Raw genomic sequence first — 13167 nt, 5'->3', positions numbered from 1 at the left:
TTTTTTTATCTGCTAATATCAGTTAGAATGTTATTTTTATTCTTTCATTGGATGTGGGCACGTCTGGCAAAGGCAACATTTGTTGCCCATCACCAGTTGCCCTTGAGCTGAGTGGAATGCTAGGGTATTTCAGTGGCAGTTAAAAGTCAATCACATTTCTGTGGGTCTGGAGTTATATGTCGATCAGATCAGGTAAGAATGGCAAATTTCCTTCCCTGAATGGCTCAAGTGAACCAGATCAATTCTGATGACAAGTTAATCATTTCATGATACTTTCACATTACTGAGATGAATGTTTAATTCCAGATTATAAGTAAATTGAATTTAAATTCCACAGCCATGGTGAGATTTGAACCTGTGAAACTACATCATTAGCCCCTGGATTATTCTGTATTACCACCAGGCCAGTGTCTGTCCAAGGAAATTTCAGGGTTGCTAGTTTTTACTGCACGTTCCCTTTCCCTTTGTGCAGAATCCCTGCAATTTGTCCCTTCCATATTGAATCATGGTCTAAGAGAAGTTTTGTCCTTATGAATTTTGAGTTAATTGGGGCAATACCAACAACTGGAGTGACTGTTTAAGTTTTGATGTTGATTTATTACACACCCATATAATGAATTTTACTCTGCCACCATTACACTAGTACCTTGTGATTATCCAGAGTCAGGTTTGGTGTCCAATTCAATTGAGAGAAGCCACTCTCCATGTAGAGACATGTTAAGTATTTTTCAAAAGTCTTCATGGAAATTAAAAGCTCTACATTTCAGAATCCACAACCAGCTTTATTTGCATATCTAATATCTGGGAATACAATTTATAGAATTGATTTGGAAAGAAACAAGAAATAGCCAAGGTAAGAAGTTACTTGGAGCAGAAGTTTATAGGCCACTTAATAGTAACTACACTGCAGGACATGGTACACCAGAAGAAACAGTGGGCTTGTAAGAAACGTATGGCAGTAATCATCGGTGATTTTAATCTAAGCACAGTTTGAATGAAATGAATTGGCAAAGCAAAACCAGAAGATGAGTTCATCGTATTATCTGGATCAGGTTTTAGAGTAATGTGTTCTAGAGTCAACAAGAGAGCAGGGGAATGAAATATGAAAATAGGAAAGCTTTTGTTATTGATGCACAGAACATCAGACCTGATAATGTGCAATGGAACAGAATTAGTTAATGACTTCACAATAAAGCAGCCTCTAAGTAGCAATGATCATAATATGACTGAATTTCACATGGAGTTTGAGGGAAAGAACATTCTAAACTTAAATAGAGTCAATTATAAGGGTATGAAGACAGATTTGGCTAAAGTGAACCAAATAAAGGGGAGGGTCAGTGAGATGCAAGCGAAGACATTTAAAGAGATATTTCAGCAAAGACAACAGGACATGATGGACTTCTTCCAAAGGTCTTTAAAGAAGTAGCTGCAGAGTTAGCAGGTGCCTTGATTGTAATTTTCCAAATTCCCTAAATTCTAGAACTGTCTCATTAGATTGGAAAATAGCAAAAGTAACTCCTTTATTCAAAAAAGGACAAAAATGAAAGCAGAAAACTTATAGCCCTGTTGACCTGAGATTTATCATTGGGAAAGTGCTAGAAACTACTATTCAGGGGTTGTGAAGGCTGCTTTTAGAACATTTAATGCAATCAGTTAGAGTCAACATGATTTGTGATGAGGAAATCATGGATTAGAGTGGTGCTGGAAAAGCACAGCAGTTCAGACAGCATCCAAGGAGCAGGAAAATCAATGTTTCGGGCAAAAGAACATCATTACCTATATGGAAATCATGGTTGACTGATTTATTAGAGTTCATTGAGAAAGTAACCAGTATTATGGATAAAGGATAACCTGTAAATTTGGTGTACTTGGACTTCCAAATGGTATTGATAAGGTGCCACATTAAAGGTAACTGCATAAAATGAAAGCACATAGTGTAAAGGTGGCATTTAGCATGGATAAAGGATTGGTTAGCTACCAGGAAGCAGAGAGTAGGAATAAATAGATACTTCTCAGGTTAGCAAGTTATAATGAGTAGAGTATGACAGAAGTGCTTTAGCCACAACTATTTATAATCTAAATCAAGGACTTGGATGAAGGGACCGAGTGTTTGGTTGCTAAATTTCCTGATGACACAAAATGCATAAGAGAGTACGTTGTGATGAAAACATGAGTCTGAAAGCAATATAGAGAGGTTAAATGGGTTAGCAAAACGTTTGGCAGATGGAGTGTAACCTCCGCAAGTGAAATTGTTCACTTCGACAGGAGGATGAGAAACGAAATGTAGTATAAGAATAGGGAGAGTTTGCAGAAACTCTGCTCTTCAGAAGGATGCGGGTTACATGGTCCATAAATCATAAAAAGTTAGCATGCAGGTACAGTGAGTAAATAGGAAGGCAAATGGAACTTGTTGTTTATTGCAAGAGGAATGGAATTAAGACATAATAACTTTTTGCTACTGAAGCACAGAACATCAGTGAGACAGCATCTGAAGTTGTGGGTACGGTTTTGGTCTTCTTATTTAGAAAAAAACTGCATTGGAAACAGTGCAGAGAAGATTCAGTCAACTTACCCCAGCATCTTAGATGGACAAGCTGGGCCTGTACCCATTTTGAAGTGTTATCCCATAGGATTTGACAGGGTATTCCATTTATGGGAGTTAAGAACTGGAAGGTACAATTTGAAAATTAGGGGCGCTTCACACTTAAGATGGAGATGAGGAAAATTTGTTTTCTCTCAGTCATTAAACTGTGCAGTTCTGTTCCCCAAAAACCAGTGGAGGCAGATTCATCAAGTATGTTTCAGGCTGAGTTGGATAGGTTTTTGACTGGCACAGGAGTTACAAGGTAAAGGGATCAGATAGGAAAGCAGAGGCAACAATCAGGTCAGTCACAATCCTATCCAATGACAGAATAGGCTTGAGGGTTTGAATGCTTCTAATTTATATGTGCTTACAATCAATCAGAGAAAATTCATTAGTGTATAGGCAGTTCTGCCCAAGTGTCAATAAAGAAACAATCTGACTGACTGGGGACAAATGTTGTTGTAAGTACTTTTTTTTTCCCTGTTTGTACTGTAGGGAATTCAATATTAGAGTTTCTAATTAGTCTGCTGTTTTCACTCCATGATTTGGAGAAGCCAGTGTTGGATTGGGGTGGACAAAGTTAAAAATCACACAACACCAGGTTATAGTCCAGCAGGTTTATTTGGAAGCACTAGCTCCTTCATCAGGTGGTTGTGGAGAATAAAATTGTAAGACACAGAATTTGTAGCAAAAGTTTACAGTGTGATGTAACTGAAATTATATACTGAAAAAGACCTGGATTGTTTGTTAATTGCTCATCTTTTACAATGACCATGTTGGTTTCAGTTCTTTCATGTGTAAATCCCAACCCTTTTTTTAAAAATTAGATTCTCAAGTGCACTTTAACTATTGGTGTCATGTTGGTCCAGATAAGGTATTGAAGGTGTTAACTCCCTGAGAGGCTGTCTGTGCCACAATGGTCAGACTGATTCTAATCTAAAATATGAATTTACAGAATCTTACAATCACCTGTCGTGTGACATGAACCCAATGTCCAGGTTGAGGTCATCCCCATGGGTAATGAACTTGGCTATCAGCCTCAACTCAGCCACTTTTCATTGTTGCCCGTCCCAAAGTCTGCCTTGGAGGACTGTCACATGAAGGTCTGAGGTCAAATGTCCCAGACTGCTGAAGTGTTCTCCGACTGGGAGGGAACACTCCTGTCTGTTCATTGTTCTGTGGTGTCCATTCATCTGTTGCCATAGTCTCTGTACCATATCTCAGGGCATCCTTGCCTGCAACGTACAAGATAGACAATGTTGGCTGAGTCGCATGAGTACCTACCACGTACATGGTGGGAGGTGGTATATTAGTGAGATCAAACAGAGGCTACAGTAATGGATGAATGGACACCACACAACAATCAACAGACAGGAGTGTTCCCTCCCAGTCAGAGAACACTTCAGCGGTCCGGGACATTTGACCTCGGACCTTCGGGACACCATCCTCCAAGGCAGATTTCGGGACAAGAATGAAAACAATGAAAAGTGGCTGAGCAGAGGCTGATAGCCAAGTTTGGTATCCACAGGGAGGGCCTCAACCGGAACCTTGGGTGCATGCCACACTACAGGTGACTCCGTTGCACTATACACGCAGACAGACAGACAGAGACACACACACACACACACCCCTGTCATACACTCACATACACTCCCACATGCTCCCTCTCACAGACTTAAACCCCTTTACACTCACCCTCTCACAGACACTCATAACCACCCCCCCCCCCCCCCCCCCCCAAACACTCACCCACATGCACATGTACACATATAATTTTGTGGGGTGAATTTGTATTTGCAGAATTACATTTTATTTTGCTCAAAAACTGCATGAATCTATGTATGATTCTGTAAATCCGTTTTTTTAGATTAGAATCAGTCTGACCATTGTGGCACAGACACTCTCACAGGGAGTAAACACCTTCACTACCTTATCTGGGCTGATATGACACTAATTGTTAAAGAACACTTGAGAATGTAACTTTTAAAAAAAGTTTTGTGATTTACATATGCAAGAACTAAAATTTACGTGGTCATTCCAAAAGATGAGAGACTTAACAAACAATCTGGGTCTTTTTCAATATATAATTTCAGTTACATCACACTGTAAACTTTTGCTATAAATTCTGTGTCTTACAATTTTATTCTCCACAACTACCTGTTGAAGGAGTAGTACTCAGAAAGCTAGTGCTTCCAAATAAACCTGTTGGACTATAACCTGGTGTTGTCTGATTTTTAATTTTCACTCCAGGTCACTCAAGTAACACTTTGTAGTCTAGCTGCTTATAAATACCCCACTGTTAACTGATAATTAGTTGAAATATCTCCATATTTCTTCTTTATATCCTTTAACTTCTCATCATTACAATAACTAGTGATTTACAAATCAATGTTGTTTAATTGTTTAAGGCAACAATTACAATGGGCCACTCAATTAAAAAAAACCCTTCAGGAAACAAGCTGCATATAGACATAACAAAGAAGCCACCACATCAGCTACTCCCTGGTGCCACACTACCACTGAGATATTCAAAGATAATTTTACCCCTCAATACCTTGGATTTTATTTGGTATTCTTATTTCCTGTAGTTTGCAACAGTTGAGCAAGTTGCTTCTTCATTTGAGAAACCTGATAGCATGTCAATAGGCTATTCCATTAGAAGCATAGAGGGTAAAGAGAAGTGGCAGCATCATAACCCAGTTTAGCCCTCCCTCACCTTATGCTCCTAATCTGCATTTTCTTTCTTTGGACGATGATCAGGAACAGAAACCCTGATTGTTATTTCCCCTCCTTAGCCCAAGAATCGAGGATCCCCCACCAGCGCCCGACAGACTCCGCATGGAACAGAGGTTGAACTTGGGAGCGTTCTGGTTTGTATGGCTCAGTACCACACTAGGCACTGCATTTACATTTTTCTAAAAACGTGAGCTATTTTACATAGTATATGCGGAAACGAGCATTTCAGACTGTTCACCCTGATGGTAAGCACTAACTCATGCTGACAGAGGAAACGGTTACATGACACACATGAGACTTTGAATAAATGCATTACAACAGAGCACATGAACTTCTGCACAAACTCTAACTCAACGTAATTTTTAGTTTATTTAAATGCAATCCAACATTTTGTAGTTTTAATGCTATTTTAGAAACTGTAAAGGGTAAAGTTAATTGCATTTGTCATTAAAACTTTTTTCTTTTCTTTTTTTAGGATAGAATAAAAGACACAACAGTAAGAATACTTTTTTATTATTATAATATATTTAAATAATCTTTTAATTTCCTTTTAATTCTGCTTTAGAACTGCACATTAAGTCCCTGATTGTACTCCCCTGTCAATCATCTGAAGCACTGACATCACAAAAGCCTCCTTCCTCTCTCTTCAGTCAGTGTCAATCCAATTCCACTTCAATTGTCATTCACATGCTTTCCAAATATATATACTACAATATCTAAACATGTGTTTCATAATATTACTATAGATGAGAGGAGCACAAGTGCAGCATGGTGGCTCAGTGGTTAGCACTGCTGTCTCAGCGTCAGAGACTTGGCTTCAGTTCCATTTGTTGAGGGACAGTCTGTGTGAAGTTTGCACATTCTCCCTGTGTTTGAGTTTCTGCTGGGTGCACCAATTTCCTCTCACATTCCAGGGATATATAAACTAGTTGGATTAGCTGTGGGAAACTCAGAGGTACAGGGATAGGGTAAGGGGTGGGTCTGGGTGGGATGCTTTTCAGTGGACACTTGATTGGCTGAATGGCTTGCTTTTGTGTTATGGTTCTATGAGTAATGAAGGCGTAATTTAATCTTAAATTCAAATAGCATCTGCAAACTGCTCAAGTTTTGACTTTACTGAACTCAGTTCTATAAATTGCAGTCCCATCATTCAGCTTCTCTACCATTTTACATGGAATTGTAAAAATCAGATTTATTTAAGTGCTTTTTAAAAATATATATTTCTTGAGAAAGGTTTTTGTAGAAATCTTGATTGGGATTGTACTTAGCAAAAGTTTGGAAGTCGGTTTCTGTGTGTATTTTTGGACTTGGTACTGAATGCATGTTATTGTAAACGGGACTAATGTTGTAAGTTGGTAGGTGCTGAGTTTCGGAGTAAAATGGTCATATCACAGGACGTGAAGGTATTTGTTTCCAAGTTGCCAGTTTTCAAACATCTCTCATACAATGTCAAACTGAGGCTTTTCTCTCAACACTTTTAGTACCTCTTAAGAGTGTTATTTGGAGTTGGAAATGGTTCTTGAGAATTAGAAATATCATTGTGGTTTGACTCATAACTTCATGACCGTTTACAGTACGGAGTATACGTCAATGTGGAAGTGATGCTTGAACAAACACCAATGCTTGTGTCTGTTGATAATTCACATTGGGAAAATGAAACCATTATATTTGACTTGTCCAATACTGGTGTTTGAATGCCATTATTATGCCAATCTACAATTGGCCAGTATGTTGGTTGAAATGCCATCTTTCCTAAATGTCACAGTGAATGTAGAGTTAGCACTGAGTCTAGAAGAGACTTATGTGAAAGATACACCATAACTTAGTGACATTTGAGAGACATGACACTGTGCCTCCAGAAATTGAACTTGATTGTAAATAGTAAAATAAAACTGATATTGTAATAACAGGTTTTTTGATGAACAACTTAGATCCATTTTTCATTCTATGTAATACATAGTTTGAGGCAACACTTTCCATGGTTTAGAATAACTCTCCAGAAAACTACATGAACAGAAATAGGGACAACACTGGGAAATGAGCAGAGACAGTTTTGGTCTCACTCCTGCGCTTTTGAATCAAAAGTTATTTATTCAAAAGGTACATGGAGACTTTAAGGGTTGAAATGACTGCTTATTATTGAAGTTCGGTTTTGCCTGTCCTTACCATGATCGTCTCCACTAACCTCTGTAACCTGAAGCTACTGCAGCCAAATCCTCAGTAACATGTTTGTGGAGACCATCGTGGAGATCACTTGCCAGGTGGATGGATGGTTGAATGGATCAACCCCTGGTCTTTTAGTTGAATCTCAAAACTTCCTATTTTAAAGAAACAGTAACCAAAAGAAAAGCATAGAATACCTATATGTCTCTGCACCTATCTTGTCGTTTATAATTGTATGAATTATATGTATAATTATCTGTCTTCCAATCTCTTCCTCTTCCATACAAAGCAACTTATGCCAGTCTGCACATCCTGTCATGCTTTTTGTCTACATTTTCTCATTTCAAATTTTTGCATTTGCAGGTTTTGCCTGCATATATTTGGAACTGTACGAGTCTCACCAGTTTACACAAATCACTCAAAATACAGCCTGTTTTTCTTTCTGTTTGCCTGCTGTGATTAAAATTTCTTGTTCCCAAAATAAGGGTTAATAAAATATGAAATGAATACAGTACTCACATGGTTAAGGTTATCTATTGAACTGCTTTTTTGTATCTTCGCTATCTTCATTAAAAGCTTCACTTTTCAAAAAAACTAAGGGCTGGGCTTTATGTTTTACCCAGAGGTATGGCACTTTGAGCTTTACTTGGATACATCAGCACTATTCACTCAGTTGCACTGATGCAATATTTTCCTTTTATTCAAAGGTAGAAAAAAATGCAATCGTCATAAGAATTTTAGTTGAATTTTGAAGTCAAGTGATTGTCTCACCCATTTACTGACAATGTTTAGAATAATAGGCCAACAATGAGCAATTATACCTTTGAAACAAAGATTCCATTTGCAACGTCAATAAGGCCAAGGGAAATAGAGATAAAAGCAGGCAGTCTCTTTCATCATTCTGATCTGATTCGTTTGAGAACAGAGAGTATTAAATTTTGAAAGTTGAACCATGCCCCCTTTTGGGAAAGTTTACATAACATGATGGTGAATGAAGACTGAGAGGTTGAGGAGTACCTCTGATCTCTGACCTGTGATTATCCGTTCCAGGAAGGAATGAGCAAGAGTAGGGTGTAAGGTTGGAAGGTTAGGGGTGAAGGCAATGACATCAAAATCAAGGAACAAAAGAAAAAGAGGTTGAACATGCAATTCAAAGGAGAAGAGGTAAACATAAGAAATAACTTATATTTATATAGCCCCTTTCAATCTCAGATTGTCTCAAAGTGCTTTGCAGTCTGTTAAGTAGTTTTGAAATCTAGTCATAAATTGGAATATTAATTAATGATGCAAGTGAAAGGTTGGTAGAAAGGAAAGTAATTAGTGGGAAGGCAAAGGGGTAGCAATAACACTCACAGGTAGATGGGAAGAACAAGTCATTGGGGATGAGAAGGAAGCTGGCTAGGATGGCTAGGTTACCCTACTGTCCTAACGCCGATGTACACTGCAGTCATTGATGGCTTATTTTCCGTCACACTGCATCAACCCAACTACCACCTGCCCCACTGAAAGGAAGAGAGAAATCACAAGAAGAAGACAAGAAAAAAAAATGAAGCATTAAGAGGAGAGAAGAAAAAGAGAAAGATAGACAAAAAGAGGAAATGAAGTGAAGACTTCAGAAGCTGGTAAGAGAGTGACCATATTCTTTGACCTACTCTGTCCCACGGGAAATTGATTGGTGGTATTGAAATTCTAATTAAGGCACACTTTCTAGTCAGTTGACAAATCTGTGCCACTTTTTTTCCCATTGTAAATGAGGATGGCAATATTTTTACTCAAAATGCCATTACTGGCTTGGTCACTGGGTGGTTTTGTGAAGCAAATTCTGAAGGTTTTCTTCCAATCCTGTCACTGTATTTTCTTTACCTTTGATGTAAGAAGTAGGTAAATCATGTTAACATATATTTCCTGATGAAGGGCTTTTGCCCGAAACGTCGATTTCGAAGCTCCTTGGATGCTGCCTGAACTGCTGTGCTCTTCCAGCATCACTAATCCAGAATCTGGTTTTCAGCATCTGCAGTCATTGTTTTTACCTCATATATTTCCTTCAATCATTTTAAATTGTCTTGTTTTTGCTGGCCACAGGCCGTTCCTCTCACTCCAGATAACTGTTCACCCACTTAGGTTTTCATGATACCTCACTGTTCCTTTTTCTCTGTCCATGACCATCTTTCTTTCTTGCTGTCCTTTTATAGTACCATCATCACCAATTGATTACTGTTCCTTTATCTGTTAGGTCTTACAATGTTTGTACAATCACAACAAGGCAAAGTTACACAGGCTGCTTCCTTGTGGAAAAATCCAGAGGATACTTGAAAAGTTACAGAGCTTCTGTAGTTCCCTGCTTTTATGGTGTTCTTTACTTACAACAAAATTTTGCGTCTTGTCATTCTTGTCAAATTCAGGTGACAGTGTAGATGAGAGCATAAAACTAGAAAGGGATATTGATAGACATTGAGGCACCTCAATGTAAGCAAGTGTGAGGTTAACCATTTTGGACCAATGAAGGTTAGATCTGGGTACTTTCTAGATGGTATGAAGTGTACAGTGGATATCCAAGGACACTTTAAGATTCAGGTGCATAAATCTTTAAAAGTTACATACAGGAGCTGAAAATAACCAAGAAAGCAAATGGAATGTCCACTTTTATATCTAGAGGACTTGAGGAAAAGAATTTAGACATTATGCTGCAGTTATGCAAAATCCTGGTTTAGACCCCACTTGGAGTATTGTGAGCAGATTTGGGCAGCATTCTTTCGGAAGGATATACTGACATCTGAGGGAGTACGATGTAGGTTTACAAGAATGATAAGTGGACTTCAGAAATTAAGTTATGAGGATAAATTATATAAATTAGGCTTGCTTTCTCTAGAATTTAGAAAGTTAAGGGGTGATCTGATTAAAATCTTCAAGATATTGGGGATTCTGTAGTCTGGGGCACGGACAGAGGTTTCTGCGCAAGTCAATGAGACATCAGGATGGTGTGTTACCTCCCAGGCACCAGGGTCAAGGATGCCTCGGAGATGGTACAGAATATTCTGAAAGGGGAGAGCCACCAGCAGGAGGTCATTGCGCACATTGGTGCCAATGACATGGGTAGGGAAAGAGTTGAGGTTCTGTCCAGAGAATATAGGAAATTAAGCAGTAGGTTAAGAAGTAGATCTTGGAGGGTAGTAATATCTGGACTATTATCAGTGCCATGTGTTAGTGAGAAGGCATAGGAGAATAGAGCAGATGAATGCCTGGCTGAGGAGCTGGTTCAGGGGGCAAAGAATCTCATTTTTGGACCATTGCGAACTTTTCAGGAGTAGAAATGACCTGTATAAGGGGATTCCACCTAAATTGGAAGGGAACTGGTATCCTTGCTGGGAGATTTGCTCATGCTACTCAGGATGGGGTGGTGGTGACAAAGAAGATAGATGAAAGCAGAGTGATAGTCCAAATGGATTTCAACAAAGCGTTCAATAAACTTCCACATGGTAGAACGGTTAGTATGGTTTGATCCAGGCAGAGCTAGCCAATTGGATACAAAATTGGCTTGAAGGTAGAAGACAGATGGTGGTAGTAAAGGATTGCTTTTAGGACTGGAGCCCTGTGACCAGTGGTGTGCCACAAGGATTGGTGCTGAGTCCACTGTTTTTGTTCACTTATGTAAATAATTTGAATGTGAATATAGAAGTGAAGTTTACAGATGACATCAAAATGGTTGGTGCAGTGAGCAGTGAAGAAGATTATCTCTGAGTACTATGGAACTTTGATCAGATAGGCCAATGGGCTGAGGAGTGGCAGATGGAGTTCAATTTAGACAAAAGGGAGGTGCTACATTTTGATAAGGCAAATGAGGGCAAGGAATATACAGTTAATGGTAGAGCCCTGAGCAGTGTTTCCAAACAAAGAGAGCTAGAGGTGCAGGTGGATAGTTCCTTGAAAGTGGATTCGCAGGTAAACAGGATAGTAAAGTAGGTGTTTGGCACACTTGCCTTCATTGGTCAGATCATTGAGTATAGGAGTTGGGACATTATGTTGCGGCTGATCAGGACATCGGTGAGTTCTCTTTTAGAATACTGCGTACAATTCTGGTCGCCCTTCTGGAGGAAAGATGTTGTTAAATATGAGAGGGTGCAGAAAAGATTTACAAGGATGTTGCCAGCGATGGAGACTTTGAGCCAAATGGGTGAGGCTGAATAGGCTGAGGCTTTTATCCTTGCAGTGTCAGAGGCTGAGAGGTGACCTTATAGAGATTTATAAAATCATGAGGAGCATGGATGGGGTAAATAACCAAGGCCTTTTTCCTAGGGTAAGGAATCCAAAATTTAAGGGCATAGGTATAGGGTGAGAGGATAAAGATTTAAAAGGACTTTACGAGGTAGCTTTATCACGCAGAGGGTGGTACGTGTATAGTATGAGCTGTCAGAGGAAGTGGTGGAGGCTGGTACAATTACAACAGTTAAAAGGTATCTGGATGAGTACATGAATAGGAAGGGTTTAGACGCCATGTGCTGGCAAATAGGACTAGGTCAGATTACCATGTCTGGTCGGCGTGGATGAGTCAGACAGAAGGGTCTGTTTCTGTGCTGTGTGACTGTATGATTGTATTAACAGAAATAGGTGAAGATAAACTATTTCCTTTGGTTGAGGATTCTAGAAATAGGGGGCATAGCCTAGGAGTTAGGGCCAGGTCATTCATGTTGGGAAGCACTTCTACACTCAAAGGATGGTAGAGATTTGGAACTCTCTCCTATAACTGAATGCAGGATCTGATGTTAATTTTATATCTGAGATAGATGAATTTTTGTTAAGCAAAAGTATTAAGGGGTATGGGCCAAAGTCAGACATACAGAGTTAGATCACAGATCAGCCATGATCTCATAGAGTCAGAGAGATGTACAGCATGGAAACAGACCCTTCAGTCCAACCTGTCCATACCGACCAGATATTCCAACCCAATCTAGTCCCACCTGTCTGCACCTGGCCCATATCCCTCCAAACCCTTCCTATTCAAAAACTCATCCAAATGCCTCTTAAATGTTGCAATTGTACCAGTCTCCACCACTTCCTCTGGCAGCTCATTCCATACACGTACCACCCTCTGCGTGAAAAAGTTGCCCCTTAGGTCTCTTTTATATCTTTCCCCTCTCCCCCTAAATCTATGCCCTTTAGTTCTGGACTCGCCGACCCCAGGGAAAAGACTTTGTCTGTTTATCCTAACCATACTCCTCATAATTTTGTAAACCTCTATAAGGTCACCCCTCAGCCTCCGACGCTCCAGGGAAAACAGGTCCAGCCTGTTCAGCCTCTCCCTGTAGCTCAGATCCTCCAACCCTGGCAACATCCTTGTAAATCTTTTCTGAACCCTTTCAAGTTTCACAACATCTTTCCGATAGGAGGGAGACCAGAATTGCACGCAATATTCCAACAGTGGCCTAACCAATGTCCTGTACAGCCACAACATGACCTCCCAACTCCTGTACTCAATGCTCTGACCAATAAAGGAAAGCATACCAAACGCCTTCTTCACTATCCTATCTACCTGCGACTCCACTTTCAAGGAGTTATGAACCTGCACTCCAAGGTCTCTTTGTTCAGCAACATTCCCTAGCACCTTACCATTAAGTGTATAAGTCCTGCTAAGATTTGCTTTCCTAAAATGCAGCACCTTGCATTTATCTGAATTAAACTCCATCTGC

The 13167-nt window shown here is 39.5% G+C and overlaps 1 protein-coding gene across 8 annotated transcripts in view; it reads left to right on the top strand.

The window, feature by feature from the left end:
- sobpa (sine oculis binding protein homolog (Drosophila) a) overlaps positions 1-13167 on the top strand; it is a 361393-nt gene that overhangs the window by 260330 nt on the left and 87896 nt on the right. For 3 of the 8 annotated variants that reach the window (XM_072552534.1, XM_072552514.1, XM_072552524.1), the window contains exons 7-8: positions 5380-5458; positions 5796-5816. The exons of 2 other annotated variants lie outside the window; for them this stretch is intronic. In XM_072552534.1, coding sequence (XP_072408635.1) covers positions 5380-5458; positions 5796-5816 — 100 coding nt within the window. The remainder of the gene's footprint in view (positions 1-5379; positions 5459-5795; positions 5817-13167) is intronic. 3 more of the 8 variants (XM_072552556.1, XM_072552545.1, XM_072552567.1) reach the window with 2 other exon arrangements.

Source organism: Chiloscyllium punctatum, chromosome 3 (assembly GCF_047496795.1).
Source record: "Chiloscyllium punctatum isolate Juve2018m chromosome 3, sChiPun1.3, whole genome shotgun sequence".
Taxonomy (NCBI): Eukaryota; Metazoa; Chordata; class Chondrichthyes; order Orectolobiformes; family Hemiscylliidae; genus Chiloscyllium; species Chiloscyllium punctatum.
This window is presented reverse-complemented; position numbering and strand designations above follow the sequence as displayed.